Below are 20,009 nucleotides of genomic sequence, written 5' to 3'. Positions count from 1 at the left end.
TGCTGAAGGGCATTTAGTTACTCCCACCATCTGACGGCATTCGTTCCTAGAGAAGGTTGCGACCGAGCAAACAAGGCTATGCGAACGTTCTAGGGTCCGCGGGCCTCCGGAGGGCGGGGCCGCACGTGGAGCGCGCATCCGCCTCTGGACTGGACGCGGCTTCCCGAAGCCGGCGCCGGGCGGGGCGCCTGTCTGAGCCGCTGTCCCACCCAGGCCGGCCCGCAGCTCAGCCCGGTCACGCGAGGACTGGCACCGTCTGCCTTTATCCCCCACGGGAAACTCAGGACAGCGACAACAGGAATGGTAACTGGATAAGGTGGAAGGGGAAAGAAAGAGTCTCAAAGGATCTTTGAGCGCAAAGGAAAACACATGGATTCTGTTGGGTAACAGACGGTTCAGAGGGCGAGGAGCCCTCGGGGAGGGAGGAGAAGGTTGCTCCAAAGCGCCCGAGAGAGGAGGAGGAGTCTTCGGGTCGTCCACCTCTACTCTGCCCCTGTCTTAGCTGAAGGTCCCACCGTCACACCATGTAACGCTCAGGAGTTAATTTAAAAGTGCTGTTTAAGCTGCTTTGAATCTTCTGCCAAGTTTCCATGGCTTGATGTTGTCTTACAATAAATTACTTATCTCATTTCTTACAGTTAATCCATATGCCATTTCCTTGGAATGCAAAAAACCTCATTTATTGCCCCCACCATACACCATCCTCCTAAAACAAACAAACAAAAAAATCACATAATATTTCCAAGCATTGTTCAAAAATAAAGCATTTTTTTTTGCAACCAATTCTTGCTATGAAACAATATGCACACAAAATGTATTTCTTAAATTCCGTAAGATCCTCCAACATGAGGCAAAACGATAACATCTAAAAAGTGGCTGCTGGGCCACCAAATGATCATTCAGAGCTGTGTGTGTGTGTGTGTGTGTGTGTCCATTTCAGTTCAAAATACTAAACATTTAATCACTAAAGCATTAAAAAGAATGTACACTCTATTTATTTTGATCGGCTTACCTCTTCAGAAATATATATACCCCCAAATGTGCATACATTAGCAGCTATAAACATTACATGGCATGTCACACTATGTCAGCTTATATGAAAACGTACAAAAATGTGAATGTATTCCAAAACTATTCTGCAGGTACTATCTTTAAAGCAAGACATAAAATCATTATGAAGTCTTGTAAGCATAACACTGTTTCAAACAGAAATAAATATATAACACTTTCTGGTAAATTACAGCAGCAAAGAACAAGAGGCATCGTTTTTTAAGCAAGATTCCACCACTACAGCAGCTGTTCAGACCTGAATTCCTCTCACAGCCTGCTTTATATTTTCCAGTAGAGCTTTATTTTCTGGGCTCTGATAACGGTCTTGATTTGTATACATGTCCGTCAAAGTAGTCACGTATGCATCAAAATTTTGTTCATTGATTGGATCCTACGAGATATTAAATAGTAGTTCATATGCAACTTTTATTTTCTTAATAGGATATTCACATCAGCATAAAATAGTATCCCAGCCTAACGCCACTGTCCTTATCTTACTTAAAAGGCCTTTCAGAGCAACTTAACCTTAGGGAATTTACCGATCAGCCCCACCAGAGCGGTTCACGGTACGGTTTGGGGGAGGTAACTGCAAGCATCTGAGGTCTGAGAACCACGAGGACAGACAGACAGACAGCTACGCTAGGATGAGCACTGCGCTCGGCCCCCGAGGGCCTCCGCCCGGTGCCGGTCACTTACCATGTGTGGCAGCTGGATGTTGGCGAGGCTGTGGATCAGGGACTGGCTGAGGTTGGCGAGCTCGTGCAGGAGCGACTCATTCTGCTGCTCGATCACCTTGTTCTCCTCCTCGATGGTCTTGAGGCTGGACTCCATGGTGGTGATCTGAAACGCACAGACCATGCGACATGTAACACAAGCCGCCCCCAGCAAGACGCCTCGGGGGCCTACGCGGGGACACAGCCTCTTTGATCAAATCCAGAGGTCTCCGTGTGAAGAGCTGGACGCTGAAGGGGTCACTTGGTGTGCTTTGAGTCCTCGCGCTCCAGCCCTTGGCACCTGGACCCTAACAGCTGGTCTCTCTGAAAAGGAACCAGTGCATGAGGGCGGGCGAGGTTCCCAGGTCGTCTCAGCTTTCATGCAGGTTTTACCAGGTCTTCTGGCCACTGAGCACAAACGATCGTGTGAGGACCCGCCTTGTGCCACCCAGGCCTTTCTGCTGGCGTGACAGGACGATCTGCCTGGATCAGTGCCTTAGGACGTGGGGCTAACACTTCCTAGGCTGAGTCTAATGCTGCGCAGAGAAGTCCTGAAATATTGTTTACTTGTGAGTCACTATCCTCTGCAGAGAAAACATCTGCTTCTGCTTTATTGACGACGCCAAAGACTGACTATGTGCATCACAACAAACTGGAAAATTCTTCAAGAGATGGGAAGACCAGACCACCTGACCTGCCTCCTGAGAAATCTGTACACAGGTCAAGAGGCAATAGTTAGAACCGGACATGGAACAACAGACTAGTTCCAAATTGGGAAAGGAGTACATCAACGCTGTATATTGATGTATATTGTCACCCTGCTTATTTAACTTCTATGCAGAGTACATTATAGGAAATGCTGGGCTGGATGAAGCACAAGCTGGAATCAAGATTGCCGGGAGAAATATCAATAACCTCAGATATGCAGATGATACCACCCTTATGGCAGAAAGTGAAGAGGAACTAAAGAGCCTCTTGATGAAAGTGAAAGAGGAGAGTGAAAAAGCTGGCTTAAAACTCAACAATCAAAAAACTAAGATCTTGGCATCTGATCCCATCACTTCATGGCAAACAGATGGGGAAACAATGGAAACAGTGACAGACTTTATTTTCTTGGGCTCCAAAATCACTGCAGATGGTGACTGCAGCCATGAAATTAAAAGACGCTTGCTCCTGGGAAGAAAAGCTATGACAACCTAGACAGAATATTAAAAAGCAGAGACATTACTTTGCCAACAAAGGTCCATCTAGTCAAGGCTATGGTTTTTCCTGTGGTCATGTATGGATGTGAGAGTTGGACTGTAAGGAAAGCTGAGCACCGAAGGATTGATGCCTTTGAACTGTGGTGTTGGAGAAGACACTTGAGAGTCCCTTGGACTGCAAGGAGATCCAACCAGTCCATCCTAAAGGAAATCAGTCCTGAATATTCATTGGAAGGACTGATGCTGAAGCTGAAACTCCAATCCTTTGGCCACCTGATGTGAAGAACTGACTCATTAGAAAAGACCCTGATGCTGGGAAAGACTGAAGGCAGGAGGAGAAGGGGAGGACAGAGGATGAGATGGTTGGATGGCATTACCGACTCAATGGACATGAGTTTGAGCAAGTTCCGGGAGTTAGTGATGGACAGGGAGCCCTGGCGTGCTGCAGTCCTTGGGGTCCCAAAGAGTTGAACACGACTGAGCGACTGAACTGATCCTCTCCGTAGTCATGAGGCAGGGGTCCCTAGCGGCCTGTATGGTGTCACTGCCTCCCTACCTCAAAGAAGGGTCTGGCATGGCTTCCTGACCTCTCTCCCTTCCTCTAACCTGCCAGAGAGAATGTAACCATTGCTGTGGAGCCTCCTGGCCTCTGCCGGCCACCAGACAACCAGGCCTCACTTACTGCACAGAAGGCTGGAGAACTGCTTGCTCTGCGAAGGTTGGAGGGACCCGGCGATGGAAATGAACAGGGAGCTCCTGGAGGTCACAGCGTGTGTGCTGGCTCCATGGGTCCCCAGACTGGCCTCAGAGGAGAGGCATGGAGACAGGACTGCCTGTCGCACGCCAAGCTCACAGCCTGGAGCCTCCAAGTGGCAACACCGACTGCCCCGAGTTACCCGCGTCTCTGCTCATCAGCGCTAAACTCTGATTTCTCAGGTGTTGTGTCCCTGCTCACATCCAAGGATCCCAAGCAGTTGGGGTCTGAGGGAGCCCCTGGCTTCAGCTTTCCCAGGTTCGCCAGGCGAGATCTGGCTCTTTGTGGATTCAGGAGCAACAGCTCCTTGTCAATAGGCACGTCTCTAGGTGAGAGTGTTTCCCGTGGAAGAACACTCGTTGTCCTGGGCTTCTGACCCAGCAGGGTTCAGAGAAAAACCTAGCACCAGGAACCGCTCTGAGTTGGGGCACAGGTGGAATGGGGCACGGGCAGAGTGCTGCCAGGGGGTCAGCATCCCCCGCGGCTGGCCCCTCGGGGTGGAGGGGCTGACCACGCTCCCGCGGGGCTCCCAGCAGGAGGGCGGAACCCGCACCTTCCTCTCAAGCCCACCCCGAGGCAGCCATGGGTACTGGGCGTCTGGCATCATCCAGCCCAGGAGAGGCCAAGGCTGGCTCTGATGGAGGAATGGCCCGGCCATCTGTCCGGGGCACCCGGGGCTCGGGGAGGGGCTGGAGGCAGCCTGTTCTGCAGGTCAGGAGCCCCGTGCTGCCAGCTCAAGATCCTCAGCCTGCGGAGGGCGGGGGTGGACAGGGAGGGGGTGTGGTGGACAGGCCCCCTGCTATTGGGAGCATCCTCGTCTAAGTGTGTGACGAGCAGCAGGCTTCCTGCAGCGGAGGGACGAGGACCCGAGGACCATGTGTGCATGTGAACACAACCACTTGCCCGGGCTCAGGATAGAGTTGAAACGTATAAGAGACATACACAGAGCTAAGCAAGCACTGATTTGATGAAACAAAAAGTATACATAACTCTACACTTGAAAAAATTTTTTTTTTTTGCCAAGCCACAAAGCTTTAGGGCTCTTAGTTCCCTGACCAGGGACTGAACCTGTGCCCCTTGCCTTGGAAATGCCGAGTCCTGGCACTGGACGCCAGGGAAGCACCCGTCCTGAGCACTTCTGATGGAGAGACCACTGAGCTCTTCTGAGCTCGGGACCCAGGACCCTGCAGGGACCCTGGTTTCCCGCAGCCTCTGCAGGAGTAAAACGCGGGTCAGACTGACATTCATGCCTTTGAGGCAGCAGAACCAGAGCCTGCTCCTGCACTGAAAGTTCACACGGAGCCCGCAGGTAACACAGGTAAGGGGGAGGCTCGGGCGGTCTGGGTTCTAAGCTGGGGGTGGGGTGGCAGGCACCATGACCTTTGCCTCGTATCCATCACTGGGTGTCCAGTGTGGCCAGGGGGCCCCGCTGAGCTCTGCCTCCGCCTCCGGTCACAGCACAGCAGCGAGGCCCCCTCCCTCCCTGGGTGTCACTGGCACCGTGGGGGCAGCGGGGCAGGGGGGCACCAGAAAGCCAGGCAGTGGGGTCTCCAACCTTCCCACCCTGGAGAGGCTGTGCCCCCAGGGGGCAAGCACCAGCAGCGGCCTGTCCCTGGATGCCTGAGCCCATAGGGAGGGTCCCAGAAAGGCTGCGAGCGTCCCGGAGGGGACAGCTGGGGAGGGGGGTCTGACCACGGGGAGGGGGGTCCAAGCAGGACGGGGACCCCCAGTGTCACCTGTGACCACACCGGGGTGGGGGATGGCTGTGGAGGGGAGATCTGACCATGGGGAGGGGGACCCAAGCAGGATGAGGGCCCGGTGTCACCTGTGACCACACCAAGGGTGTCCCACCCCAGAGCCTCAGGAGGCACAGCCCTGTGGACAGCTGAGCGGATGCCCTGGACCTGCAGCTCTGCAGCCTCGGCTCGGCCGTTGCAGGCCGCACGTGTGGCCTGATGCACGCACGTCCTGTGTGGCTGCTGCAGGCACGTGGGGTCAGGACAAGGCACCTGGGCTCAGGCCTCTGGCAAGGGCTCAGTGGAGACCGGACCTGGCCCACCCAGCAGCCTCGCCAACAGTCTGCGTGGACACAGGCGGGCCTGGAGCCCAGGGACAGGCTCGGTGTTCCCTGAGGGGACAGGTGGCCCAGCCTTGGCCTCCGGGGGATGAGCTCTCCCCCTGCAGGGACAGGAGACCCTCAGGACCCACCGCTGGGAACTGCGCTTCCCTGAAACGGACACGAGTGAACACTAGTCCCTCTGGGGCCCCACGGGGACAGCAAATTTTGCTGCTGAAATCACCTCGATAGAAGACCAAGAAAAGGGTGAGAGAGTAAAGGGAAGACTGGGCGAAGACCAGGGGAGACGTGCCTGCTGGGGGCCTGGAGGCTCTGGGGCCACTAGGTTGGGGGCCGCAGAAACTGTTACCTGAGTTCTGAGCTTGATCATGTCAGCCTCCATCTGAGAGTTGGACTCGTTCAGCTCCTTGATCTCCTCGTCCAGCTGCTTGATTTCCTCGTCATTCTCTATACCTGTGGGGACGGGAGGGTCAGAGACATGGGCCGGGGGCCGCTGTGGGGACAGGAGGGTCAGAGACATGGGTCCAGGGCCGCCACGGGGAGGACAGGGGGTCAGAGACGCCAGGCCTGGGGCCGCCGCGGGGAGGACAGGGGGTCAGAGACGCCGGGCCTGGGGCCACTGCGGGGAGGACGGGAGCACCGTCACTCCTCCAGAAAGGGAGCCCGGTTTGCTGGGAAAACAGGCTCTTGAATGAAAACGAAACGGTCATGGGTTGTGGGTCTTCTCATCCCCACTGCCATCCTCACAGTGATGGCACCTACAAACGGGAATCAGCTGGGGGTCACGGACCCTCACAAACGGAAAGGTTTCGTCTTCAGCGAAACCTGAGATGGTTCACCAGAGCCTGCGAGTGTGCCCCTCTGAACCCGGTGGTCACCCCGTGTCCTGGGCGTGGGTGTCCCTGGCTCTGGCCGTGACCTATCTGCTCTGTGTGTGGTCTGCCTCTCTGTCCCCCCACCCCCTTCTCCCCCCACTCTCAGAAGGAGCCAGGTGGCTGATGTATCTGAAAAGAAGACAGTAGGGTGCCCCCCACCAAGCTGGGGTTCTGCAGATAAGACTCATCACACACACACACACACACACACACGACCAAAGCCCTGACTTGCCAGGCGCTGAGCGGGCGCTCCTGTGGGAGGCGCAGGGACCGGCTCCAGGTGGTGGTCTCAGAAGCTCCCGGAATACCGACCCTGACTGGTGGGCACACCCCTCATCTGAAGGGCCAGCTTGTGAGGCTTTGTGGGGAGGAGTTCCGGGGGGCCAGGAGGGCACTGCAGGCACCAGCTCCTGAGGGGGCCCGGGTGGACTGCAGGGAGGAACGTCGGGGTGCCTAGGGGCGCGTTGGAGGCCAGGTCTCCCAGCCGGCTGCTGCTGCGAGGCCTCGCCGGGTCAGAAAGGCCCTGGCGCTCGCGGTGCTTGCCCTGGCCTCCTGTGGTTGAGAGTCCCCAGGGGAAGAGCGGAAATCCTGCAGATACAGGTGCGGGACGGGCACTCCTGTCACTTGCCCGGCAACTGGGGGAGACTGGGGGCCGCTGTCCAGCTTTGCAGAGAGAGGGGTCCAGTCTGCCCCAGACGGAGGGCCTCTGACAACCCAGAAACCCTGCACACGCTGCACCCGGCGCCAGCACCCGGGAATCGAGAAGAGAGTGAGTGGGGGTTTCGGTCTTCACTGCTGTTTGTAGTGAAATGAAGAAAAAGAAGACTCAAGAGAGTAACACATCCTCCTGTAGAGAAGCCCATTTCTTCTAGGACATCACCTTTCCTTGTGAATGTGATCAGGCGGGACGTGTCGTTGCGCTCAGCTTGATTTCCCTTTAATTATCCTTCCTTCCGAACGGTTTCTCCCACGGATCTGTTTCAGGTGGGAAAGTCAGCCTCATGGGAGAGGTGGTCTTGAGTGCCCCCTCCCTCGGCCATGCTCCCACTGTCACCTGGAGGACCCTGTGTCCATGACCCTGATCAGCCCCTTAGGTCCACAAGGCGCTTCTCTGCAGCCTCTTACAGGGTCCAGAGGACCAGCAACAAAATCTGCTTTTTTACCAAACGCTCCCGAAAAGCAGCCCAAGGATACATTAGACGATACTGCCAGTACTGAAACGAGGTCTAACCTTTCTCAGCGGTGGGCAGCTATTTCCTGCTCTGTATCTGTGACCAGGCCTTTATGGAAATCCCTCAAAATTAGGAACTAGGGTCAACTGAGTTAGTGTATACAAAAGCAACCACTTGGGAGGTTTCCATCAAGGTGATGGCCAATGTTACTATTCTTCTGCAGTTGAAGGTCAGGTACAGCTCAAGGTAAGAATGCATAAAAACAATCAAGATAAGTGCATAAAAACCCTGATTTGTAAAGCAACTAAGTCATGAGTTAATTTACCATGTAATGAGGATTTGCCACGACATTCCTTTAAGTTCCTTAAAGGGCTTCCCTGGTGACTCAGGTGGTAAAGAACCCTCCTGCAATGCAAGAGACCGTGGTTCAATTCCTGGGCTGGGAAGATCCCCTAGAGAATGGCATGGCTACCCATTTGAGTATTCCTGCCTGGAGAATTCCATGGATGGAGGAGCCTCAGGGGCTACAGTCCATGGGGTTGAAAAGGGTCGGACGTGAGTAAGCAACTAACAGTTTCACTTCCTCTAAGTCCCTACCCATCCAGGCGCAGTGAGTACATCTCGTGTGAAACCTGAGGAAACATCACAACCCCTCCTGGATCTTTGGGCTTTGAGGGTCAGGTTTTCTCAGCGAGTTTCTGTCAGACTTCTGGACAAGCTCCCCAGGTTGTATTTCTTGTTCTTTGGGTCTGGACGATTTAAAGTCTTCTCTTCTCCAGGTGTGCTCTGCAGCTTCAGCTGAAGACCAGCCATGTGAAGAGTGAGTTATCACATTTTTCTAAGAAGCACAGAGAATCCGCCTCTATTCCCCGACCCCTGAGGGCCAGCTGCCTCTGCAGATTTCGCGATCTTCGTTCGGACTGTAAGGTCCCTGATGCCGGGGTCTGTACACGAGGCCAGTGGAGCTCGTCCCAGGGAACCGCCCTCTGTGACCCTCAGAGCCGCTTGATCAAGAGACCGGGCTTTGGATAATTCGTGACAGGAAGGGTGAAGAATGCGCTACGCATTCTTGCGTCTGCCTGTATCCAATCCGAGATTCATGTTTCCCTTGAGTCGTGAGTGTGTGAGTGTGATCGTCAGTGGAACAATCCACTTCGGGGCTGGCAGTCTGAAGATCACGGCACTGTTATGAGACCCAGGGAACGGCGGAAAGACTAGCATGCCTCAGATTTCCCCTGAACTTGCCTTGATTAGCTTGTCAGGATGCTCCATCAATGGTACTTCATATACAGCGAAGCCTGTGAGATACCCCAGCGTGTCAGCGCTTTTGTCTTGGGGCTCAGTTCAGTCGTTCAGTCATGTCGGACTCTTTGTGACCCCATGGACTGCAGCATGTTAGGCTTCCCTGTCCTTCATCAACTCCCAGAGTTTACTCAAACTCATGTCCATTGAGTCGGTGATGCCATCCAACCATCTCATCCTCTGTCCTCCTCTTCTCCTGCCTTCAATCTTTCCCAGCACCAGGGTCTTTTCCAGTGAGTCAGTTCTTCACATCAGGTGGCCAAAGGATTGGAGTTTCAGCTTCAGCATCAGTCCTTCCAATGAATATTCAGGACTGATTTCCTTTAGGATGGACTGGTTGGATCTCCTTGCAGTCCAAGGGACTCTCAAGAGTCTTCTCCAACACCACAGTTCAAAAGCATCAATTCTTTGGTGCTCAGCTTTCTTTATAGTCCAACTCTCACATCCATACATGACTACTGGAAAAACCATAGCTTTGACTTGATGGACCTTTGTCTGCAAAATGTCTCTGCTGTCTAGGTTGGTCATAGCTTTTCTTCCCAGGAGCAAGTGTCTTTTAATTTCATGGCTGCAGTCACCATCTGCAGTGATTTTGGAGCCCAAGGAAAGAGTCTTGGGGCTAGATTCTGACAAAAGGGAACTAGAAGAATTTTGATAAAGTTATGAGATGAGAATGTGGTCTCTCTGGAATATAGGTGAAATCTTAGGAGCCTGTTTCACTGTTTTGAACTTTCATCAAAGAGCGTCCATCAATTATCATGTTTTGTTTGACTTTCATGGAAAACCAGCGTCTACGCAGGGTACAGAGATCACATGACCAGTAGATGTCCTGAAGTCTGGAGGTGTTTCTGAGCTGCTCTGATGAGAGGCTTAGCAGTCTGGGATTTAAGGCCGGCTTTCCAAACACGACAGACAGACCTGGAATCTGAATCCACATCCGCTACTTACCAGTCCAGTGATGACTACTGTCCTTAATCTCTCAGAGCCCCAAATGCCCGCATCACAAAAGGTCCCGTCAGACACAGTGGCTCTAAGAGATCAACTGTAGGTCAGATGCCTGACCTTCAGCGAGACTTGCCAAACAGGGGCCAAAGAAAAGCGTCAGATGCCGCTGTCCGAGCAGCCTGCCAGCACCAGGCCTCTGCAGGCACGTCTCTGCTCTGACTGGAAAGTAGCACAGACTGGTTTTGTCCTGCTGACCCGGTCATGGGAGCTAAAAAAATAGCTAAAATAGCTAAAAGAAAAAATATTGCATCTGCTCTAGTGCTGCTGCTGCGAAGTCGCTTCAGTCGTGTCCGACTCTGTGTGACCCCATAGACAGCAGCCCAGCAGGGTCCCCCGTCCCCGGGATTCTCCAGGCAAGAACACTGGAGTGGGTTGCCATTTCCTTGTCCAATGCATGAAAGTGAAAAGTGAAAGTGAAGTTGCTCAGTCGTGTCCGACTCTTAGCGACCCCATGGACTGCAGCCTACCAGGCTCCTCCGTCCATGGGATTTTCCAGGCAAGAGTACTGGAGTGGGGTGCCATCGCCTTCTCCGTGCTCTAGTGCAGTGGGCTTCAATACTTTGAATTAAAAAATTAGCAAAAGACACAGCTCTTCCTCACAAGTCCTAAAATTGTCACCTAAAGCTTTTTATTGTGATGTTAAATAGTTGTCAAAAATGTATATATTTCTAGAAAATTTTATGTTGCAGAGTATCTTCAATATATTTCCATCAAAGCCTTGGGTCAAGTGTTTAATTTATGAAAACAATCTACTGTGTAAATTAAGTGGCAAATCAGGCTTCATTATCAAAACAATTTGCAGATCAGATCAACCTTCCCATGGAGGTCATCATCACTTTAAATCCAATAAAAACATTAGCCTGGGCCCCCATCGTACCTCTAGTTTTTGGTCTAGGAGGTCAGTAGGCGTATGGATGGATGGACGGTGGATGGATGAGAGGGTAGCGGATGTGCGGATGCACTGCGGCACACAGGCTGCCTCTCCGTCTCCTGCTGAACTCAGCCCTGCTCCCCCGCTCCCCTGCCTTCCGCCTCCCGGGATGTGCCCTCAGGAGCCCAGCATTCAGGAGCGCTTCCTGTTCTGGTGAGTCCTTTCTTAGCTAGCTGACAGTGGGGACTGCAGTAGGGGGAAGGGCTGGCCCATGACCGGTGGGTTCTCAGTCTGTCAGATTCTGAAGAGTCAGGGGGAGTTTGAGGGTCTGGTAATGAAGTTCCCAAAGGCCTCCACAGGGGTGTGCCCCCAGGTCACCGCCGAGAGCCCATGTCACCCCTCAGAGCCCAGGTTACCCCTCAGAGCCCTGGTCACCCCTCAGAGCCCCAGGTCACCCTTCAGAGCCCAGGTCACCCCGCAGAGCCCAGGTTAACTCTGAGAGGTCCAGGTCACCCCTCAGAGCCCAGGTCACCCCTCAGAGCCCCAGGTCACCCCTCAGAGCCAGGTTACCCCTCAGAGCCCCGGTCACCCCTCAGAGCCCCAGGTCACCCTTCAGAGCCCAGGTCACCCCGCAGAGCCCAGGTTACCCTCAAAGCTCTAGGTCACCCCTGAGAGGCCCAGGTCACCCCTCAGGGCCCCAGGTCACCCCTGAAAGGCCCAGGTTACCCCTCAGAGCCCAGGTCGCCACTCAGAGCCCAGGTCACCCTCAGAGCTCAGGTCACCCTTGAGAGCCCAGGTCAGCCATCAGCCCAGGTCACCCCTCAGAGCTCAGGTCACCCTTGAGAGCCCAGGTCAGCCATCAGTCCAGGTCGCCACTCAGAGCCCAGGTCACCCCTCAGAGCCCCAGGTCACCCCTCAGAGCCCAGGTCGCCACTCAGAGCCCCAGGTCACCCTCAGAGCCCCAGGTCACCCTCAGAGCCCCAGGTCACCCCTCAGAGCTCAGGTCACCCTTGAGAGCCCAGGTCAGCCATCAGTCCAGGTCGCCACTCAGAGCCCAGGTCACCCCTCAGAGCCCCAGGTCACCCCTCAGAGCCCAGGTCGCCACTCAGAGCCCAGGTCACTCCTCAGAGCCCCAGGTCACCCCTCAGAGCCCCAGGTCACCCTCAGAGCCCAGATCACCCCTCAGAGCCCCGGTCACCCCTCAGAGCCCAGGTGGCCCCTCAGAGCCCAGGTCACCCCTCAGAGCCCAGATCGCCCCTCAGAGCCCAGGTTACCCTCAGAGCCCCAGGTCACCCCTGAGAGCCCAGGTCACCCCTGGGAGCCCCAGGTCACCCCTCAGATCCCAGGTCACCCCTCAGAGTCCTGATCACCCCTCAGAGCCCAGGTCACCCATGAGAGTCCCAGGTCACCCCTCAGAGTCCTGGTCACCCCTCAGAGCCCAGGTGGCCCCTCAGAGCCCAGGTCACCCCTGGGAGCCCCAGGTCACCCCTCAGATCCCAGGTCACCCCTCAGAGTCCTGATCACCCCTCAGAGCCCAGGTGGCCCCTCAGAGCCCAGGTCACCCATGAGAGTCCCAGGTCACCCCTCAGAGCCCAGGTTACCCTCAGAGCCCCAGGTCACCCCTCAGAGCCCAGGTCACCCATGAGAGTCCCAGGTCACCCTTTAGAGCCCCAGGTCACCCCTCAGAGCCCAGGTTACCCTCAGAGCCCCAGGTCACCCCTCAGAGCCCAGGTCACCCCTGAGAACCCCAGGGCATGAGACCCCAGCTTTGAAGCCCCCTCCCGGAGGGGAGAGAGGGCCAGGTCCCCTCAGCCCTACTGGGTAGAGCGGGGCCCTGCCCGGCGGTGAGCCGGCTCTGGTTCCCTCACAGGTCACCTGCCTTTGCTGCCGCCTTCACCTCTCTGAGCTTCCTTTTCCTTCTAGGTAATGGAGAACGTCAGGGCCCAGGCTCAGGCTGTTAATGATATAAATGAATCGGTGCACAAAATCCCCGGACAGAGCTGCAGGCAGGGGAGGGGGCCCTTCCCTCAGCTCAGCTCCCCGACCGCAGACAAGAGGGGAGGGGGAGTTCTTTCATTTCCTTCTCTCCTGATAGTGTGTGTTAGTTGCTCAGTCATGTCCGACTCTGCGACCCTATGGACTGTAGCTCGCCAGGCTCCTCTGTCCATGGGGATTCTCCAGGCAGGAATGCTGGAGTAGGTTGCCATGCCCTCCTCCACCTTCTCTCCTGAACACTTGACCAAAATCAGAAACCAAAACCACACACAAACAACAGAAAAACCAAAGCCCCAAGGCCCCTGCCGCACGGCTCCGGGGAGGGAGGCTCACAGGCCTGCAGTGAATGTGTGTGCGGGGGTCCCAGAGGATACCCTGATAACTGTGTGGGGCCCCAGCTACTTGGAGACGATAGGGGGTCACTTGGAGGACACTCGGAACAATGAGGTCTTTGGGGGATGAGGCCAGAGCAGGCTCTTCTCTAAACTTTAGAAAGAAAAAGAGAGAACGCTGGATTTTAGAACCAGAAAGAGGCTTCGGGACCTTCAGACATGCTCCTTCCCTTTCAGGTGAACGCCTGGGGGAGAACGGCCAGACTTAGGCCCGAGTCAGCCCAGGGCTTTGAGTGGGCCTGGCCATGGAGCTCCACCACCGTAAGAGGACAGGGCGTCATGGAGAGTGAGTGACCTTGGACAAGGCGTACCCTCTGGATGCTCAAGAGAAGAGAGTGAGAGGCCGTCTCTTCCTCACACACATGCCTTCAACTGCGGAGGGCAGGCGTGGCTGACGTGGGCAGTGACCACTGACCCCTAGCCCCTCAAAGAGAGGAGCGAATCCCTCGAGTCCTACCCTTGGGTCAGACACACAGGGATGAGGCCATTTATCCGCGGAGTGACATGTTCAGCTCTGGGTTCAGTAAGAAATGCCTCTAGTCTTGGCAGAAAAGTCCCGACAGGTGTGGAGCGAGGGGACTATCAGGCCGGGCTTGGCATGGACTGGGCTTGGGGAGACCCGGGTTTGACCTGACTCTGGAGTTTCATCTCCAGGTGACCTGGGCTCCCAGGGTCCTTGTCTGTGACAGAACCTACAGCAGGAAGACAGGTTCCGAAACCTGGAGTCATGGAGCTGAGCTCAGATGCAGAGATGAGCCGATGGCAACCCCCGAGGGTGACCCCGCTGACCTGGGCTGGGCCTGGAGTTGGGCGTCCAGCCAGATGAAGCCTGGGCTCCTTGCCCACGTGGCACCCGCCCTTTCTGGTTCCCAGCTGCGCTTGGCCGACATGGAAGAAGGATTCTGAGGGTCAGACGTCCCACAGGAGAGATGCCAGCCAGGGCCTCCCCACACTCTGGCCGCCCTCCCGGTGGAAGGCTCCTCCTCCAGTTTGCAGACCTGCTCACCCCACTTCTTGCTGTGTCTACACTGCTCCATCTATCCAGATTCAAAAGCTGGTGCGGGCTCACGTCAGTTTGCAGAAGAATTTTTGTTTTAGCTCCAGGGTTGTTTGTAGGTGAGATGTCATGCTAAACATTTCAGAAAGAGCTCAGTGGATATGGCTTTCCTTGGGGCAATGTGCCCCTCGATGGCTGAGTGAGAGGGGGTGTTGGTGACCTTGGAGTCTCTAGACCGGCTCCTCAGGCTGGTGGGCTGGTCTGAAGGCTTCTGTCCAACTGGTCCTGCGTCTTGAGCCCCCAGGTGACTTGAACAGACGTGGGGCTCGTGGGACCAAGACTTCAGGTGAGGTGTCGTGGCCCTGGCTGCCTTTCTGGTGGGTGATGGAACCCATGTTGAGGACTGTTGTCTCTGCGCCCCTTGAGCCATCCTCAGGACCAAAAATGAATGTCCAGTGAGCGACGGCAGCTTCCAGATGGTGGCTAGGGCTCCCAGCTCCATCAGGCCAGCACGCGGCAGGGCTGGATCCTGGTCTGCCTGGACCCCAGCCCAGGAAGTAGGGGAGGAGGGTCCGGGCTCCTGTGATGTGCCCAGGCCTCTGGCCCGGGGTGACCGCGCCTTTGGGGACACAGAGTCAGGGAGGCACCTTGCCCAGAGCCTGGATCCACGACTTTCATAGAAAACCTGCTCTGCCTGAGCCCCGCTCCCCAGAGTACCCCCGAGGGGTCTGGAAGGGGAGGCTCTCTCGGGTCACTTTGCTGACTCCCGATCACAGTTGCGCTGAGCTCTGTTCACCAATGAGCACAGAACCTCGGCGCCCAGGGACACACACAAACACTACCCCGGTGACCGAGGACTGCCCCTCTCGGGGACACACGAGGTCACCCCCCTCGAGCCTTGGCGACCGGGCTGTGGTCCGAGCGTCCGTCCGTGTGTTTGTTACAGACATGTCCTTGTTTAACGCACGTGCTGGTCCATTAACACTGGACTCTCGCCCGCAGCCCTAAGACGGAGCCGGTCTCTCACGCTTTCTCCCCAGGACCCTTCGTGGCCCCTCACGCCCAGGTCCCCAGATGACACCACAGCCCTGCCTGGTGCCTCTTAAACCGTAAAGTCTCCAACAGGACAACACACAAGCTGGAAAAACACAGCAGCAGGGGCCGCGCGGGAAGAGGGCCCTGGTTAGGGACCCCCTGTAGGAGGAGGCCGAGACGAGGCCCTGCAAGAAACTGACCGGGGGCTCCCCCGCCCCGCCCGCGCCCGCGCCCGTGCCCCAGGGGCCTGGAAGAGCCCGGAGGGCCGACTGGGGGTCAGAACACAGCCTTGAGTGTTCTGCAGGCGAATCCACTGCTGTGGAATCTGGGGGCCACAAGGACAGACTGGGACTGGACTGGTACCCTGGCATGCGGCCGGGGCTTCCCACCTGCACTTCTGTGCCCCTGCAGGAGAGCATCTGGAGGAGGGCTGTGTGGACGGACAGACAGGCGCAAGGATAGACCCCAGAGGACAGTGGGGTGGGGGTGGGCTGCATGTGGCCGGGGGACCCCTGACTCGGCTCCCTGGGAGGCCACCCCCCGTGGACTGGCTCTGGACAGGCAGGAGTGACCGGAGCCCCCCTTGCACGAGGGGCCGGGGTGGGAGGATGGGGGAGGCGGGGCGGGAGGGCGCTGTTACCGTTGCTGGCCCGCTGCCGGATGGTCAGCATCTGCTCTCCCGACAGTTTCGCCTTCTTCATGGCGGACGTGGCCCGTGGGCATCCCGACAAGCTGGGGGCGAGACAGGAGATGGCGTGAGTCACGCGCTGGGGACCCCAGCGGCGGGGAGAGCGGCCCGGGGCCCTGCCTGGCAGAGGGGACACCAGCTGGGATGCAGGCAGGCGCGGTGGGGACCACAAAGCTCAGGCTGGTCTGGAGCCCAGGGCCACGGCATGGCTGGGCCGAGGTCTGGCCACCGGGCTCCAGGGAGGCAGACCAGCACCTTCAGGCCGCGTCCACCTTTGAGGGTTTCCGGGACTCTTACGGAGAAACCCCCTTCTTTAAAAACTTCCTTACAGAAAGTCTCAAACCCGCACAAGGGTTGGTTGCAAAACGTACCGAAGTGAAAGGTGGAGTGAGGAGCCCCCAGACTCATGCTGACCCAGCAGGTCCCCTCCCCACAGGTACTGGGAGAAATTCAGGGTCCACCTCCCAGCCCCCGGTGTAAACACCTGTGCACTCCCTGACCATCGGGGTCTGACGCCTGGCTGTCTCCTCACACACGTGCCAAGGTCCCCTGTGTATCCCCTGTGTACTCTGCACCCTGGGCTGGGCCCTGAGCCTGAGCTGTGTCTCTGCAGGATGCCTCTCCCTGTTTCTTACTTTCTGGGTCCATGCTGAGGGCCACCCCACCCAGGGGCATAGCACAGAGTCACTAGGCAACACGTCTGCCTCGGCTCCGTGAGCTTCTGGAAGGTCTCCTCTGATGCCTTCTCTAACACTTTCCTGATGTGCTTTCGGCAGGTGGGGGGATAGGTCTTCGTACAATAAGGAAGTTCCCAGTTGTGGGTTCGAGGGGACGCTTGTCTCTGATTACTGTGCAGGGTTCTCCCCCTGGAGGCTGGGTGACCGCCCCGCCCGCTGCTTCTCCAGGAACCTCGCTGGGCCCCAGACTCGCTCAGGAAGCTTCTAGATCCACAGGGGAAGGGGCAGCAGGACAAACAGGTTGCTTCCTGTTTGCACCCCTGGGACTGTCAGCCCCAGGCCCATTGATCAGAGGCCAGCATGTCCCCGGGGCTCCAGGACGCTCATGAATTGAAAGCTGTGCGCTGAGGGTGACCGTCCACCACGACCCTCCCACCCGAACACTGAGCGGTCAGACGGAGCGATGGACAGAGCGAGGGTGGACAGAATGGAGGCGGCCCAGCCACACGGAAGCCAGGGAGGGCCACGGTGTCCCCAGGCATCCGTCAGCAGGCGGATGGTGCCCAGCAGCAGGATGACCTGCAAACAGTCTCACACAGGGATTCCTGGACCCACGCAGAGCGTCAGAATCTGATTTCAGTCTGCAGTGGTTTCTCCTCGTTTCCAGTTAACTGAACCGCTGGCCGGAAGTGACAGACTAACGGCGCCCTGCAGCCGGAGCTGGGAACTAAATTAGGAGACAGAGGCCCGGAGATGGATGCGTTTTGTGCACGCAAGCCCGCTCTATGCTGCTCCCATTCCGATCCTGTGACTGCATCCCAGCGCGGCTCAAATTTGGAAGTGCCCTGGGTAGGCAGCCTCAGCTTGGGTGTTGGGTGGCCGGGTCCCCAGCGAGGGCACAGTGCCATCTAGCGGCCACTTGCGCCAACGTCACCGGGTGCCAGGGTCCCAGCTGGTCCAGGGATCTCAAGTCCACGTGGCGGGTCCTGCTGGGGAGACTCTGGGGGTCTCAATGCGATAGGGGTGGAGTCCTGGCGGGGGGAGACCCAGCAGCCCTTAAGGAGAAGTCGCTGATGAAAGCCAGACTTCTCCTGGAAGGGCCCAGAAAGGTCCAGGATCCAGATTCCCAGCAGCAAGGAGTTAACTGGTCTCTGCCCCAGGGCCCGCACTTGGGCCCCAGACTGGCTGCGGCTCCAGCAGGAACTCCAGGAGGGCTCTGGGCAAACACTGCCAGGGCTTCAGGGGGACGGAGGGGATGGGGGTGGGGGGCCCGGCGTTTTATCAGGACTCGCCCCCGCTGTGCTGCAGTCTGCTGGGTCGCAAAGAACTGGACATGACTGAGCAACAGAACAACAACCCCCAGCCCAGCCCACCCCCGCCCACCAGAGGCACTCCCTTCAGGAGGACGTCGCCGTGAAATTCCCAGGGTGGGGCGGTGGTTAGAGAGACACGGGGCAGTGGGGTTGTATTGCTCCGAGGTTTGCTCACGGCCCAGAGTGGCTGGGAATTGGGAACCATGGGCCCTGGCCTGGCGAAAGGCCCCGACGCGGTGTCTGTCCCAGGAAATGCAGGTTTGCAGTTCTGGTATCTTGTTTGTGATTTCACCATTGCTGCTAAAATCCTCGTAAGGACCCCACACCTCCCTGTACAGCACACGGACTCCCACGCTAACGCCGCCTTTACGAGGTGACTCTGGGGCCGCGCCACCCGTGCGCTTGAGGGCTGGGAGTGCAGCACGGCAGGCAAACACGAGGGACCGGCGTTGACAAGGGCGCGTGTCACACCCGCTGAGCAGCCAGCTTTGCATTGGCTTCCTGGGACCTCAAGGCGGGTGTCGGGGCACAGGCTGTCCTCTGACCCCCAGAGAATCCCTGCCTCCCCTTACTTGTCCGATCTGCTCCCGTTTCAGTGTGAAGGGCTGTCCTGCGGTCCTTTCTCAGTCCATGATGCAGATCTGGAGTTTTTTCCCCCAAATATTCTTGAGTTTCTCCCAAACCATTTGGTGTCAAATGTGTACCCTGAGCCTTGGAGAGAGGGCAGTGTTGGAACAGCAGGCTCTGCATCCAGACACCCGGGCCTCGGGGCAGTTGGGGTGTCCCGGTCACAGGCGTTAATTAGCAGGGGGCTGTGGGCAAGAGGGGAGAGTGGCAGGGTCCGCAATCACAGTGTTTCCCTGGCTCGGTGCCCCTCCGCACATGCATTTTGATGGCGTCACAGGGGAATCAGCTGTTTGTGAGGGTCTGGGGGCCTGGGCAGCAGGTATAACAGGATTGCTGGGGTCTTCTCTCCAAGGACGGGGAATTGAGGGGCTTGCACACCGTCCTGGAGAGGATTGCTGTTATCATGCTGTTCTGACCCACTGTTTGCCCGGAGTTGCTGTGGAGCCTGAGGGCAGGTGTGGAGTCAGACAACCCACAGGGATGGCCTTTGGAGGATCAGGCATGCTTTCCCTGGCAGTGTGGGGACCGTACTGCTCACGAAGGGGCTCTAGCACTCTTCTCTTGGGCAAGTGCCCCGCTGGTGCGGGGTGGCTGCGGCCCCCTGCGGGGAGGCCTGGATGCTTGTCTCCAGGAAGCTCAGGGATCAGTCCGGTATAAATCATCGCTGTGGATGGTCGTGTCCCCAGAGGACGCTGATGCTCTGAGTCCAGAACCGACAGGACCCAGTGGGAAACTGGCCTGTGAGGCACCCTTGAGTCAAGGTGACGTAGTGCTGGAGGGCTGGGGGGCTTGTCCTGTGACCTCACGAGGGAAAAGAGGGGTGTTTGGACCCGGACACAGAGGAAGGACGTGTGACAAAGGGCAGAGACAAGGCGGCGTCCCAAACTGCCCTCCCCACCCGCAGCCCGCCCATGTCACGACCTCTGACCTCTGACACCGAGAGGACAAACTGTTTAACACTGAAACACAGTAGGTCGTGGTGTGTGTCAGGCAGCGTAGGAAATTGACACCATCATATCTGTTCATCAGTTCTGGGCTTCTCATCCACATCTCCCATTTTCCTATACTATTTCTGTTTTTGGATATGAGCGTAACTGTTCTGTGAGTGTGGTTTTTTCTTCCCATGAGTTCAGGGGCACATCTGGGGAGCAGGTGAGAGTGCAGGGGGCCGCCGACACTGAGGACGTAGGGCAGAGGTGCTGCAGGAGCGGGGACACGGGGCCTGGGCTCCTGGCAGGGGGTGACAAGTGTGGCTGGGCGTGTC

At 56.9% G+C, this 20,009-nt stretch overlaps 1 protein-coding gene across 4 annotated transcripts in view; it reads right to left on the bottom strand.

Annotated features, from left to right (window-relative positions):
• Positions 1-679: 679 nt before the first annotated feature.
• The window catches only part of MYT1L (myelin transcription factor 1 like), a 133,545-nt gene continuing 114,215 nt past the window's right edge, over positions 680-20,009 (bottom strand). For 2 of the 4 annotated variants that reach the window (XM_055579546.1, XM_055579547.1), the window contains exons 18-21: positions 16,081-16,172; positions 6,146-6,249; positions 1,747-1,890; positions 928-1,441 (exon numbers count right to left, since the gene is read on the bottom strand). In XM_055579546.1, coding sequence (XP_055435521.1) covers positions 1,301-1,441; positions 1,747-1,890; positions 6,146-6,249; positions 16,081-16,172 — 481 coding nt within the window. In that variant the 3' untranslated portion in view covers positions 928-1,300. Of the gene's footprint in view, positions 707-927; positions 1,442-1,746; positions 1,891-6,139; positions 6,250-16,080; positions 16,173-20,009 lie in introns of those variants that run through there. The other 2 variants (XM_055579548.1, XM_055579550.1) reach the window with 2 other exon arrangements.

The sequence above is a fragment of the Bubalus kerabau genome, chromosome 4, assembly GCF_029407905.1.
Source record: "Bubalus kerabau isolate K-KA32 ecotype Philippines breed swamp buffalo chromosome 4, PCC_UOA_SB_1v2, whole genome shotgun sequence".
NCBI classification, from domain to species: Eukaryota; Metazoa; Chordata; class Mammalia; order Artiodactyla; family Bovidae; genus Bubalus; species Bubalus kerabau.
The sequence above is the reverse complement of the archived record's forward strand: the minus strand, read 5'-3'. Positions and strand labels throughout refer to the sequence as shown.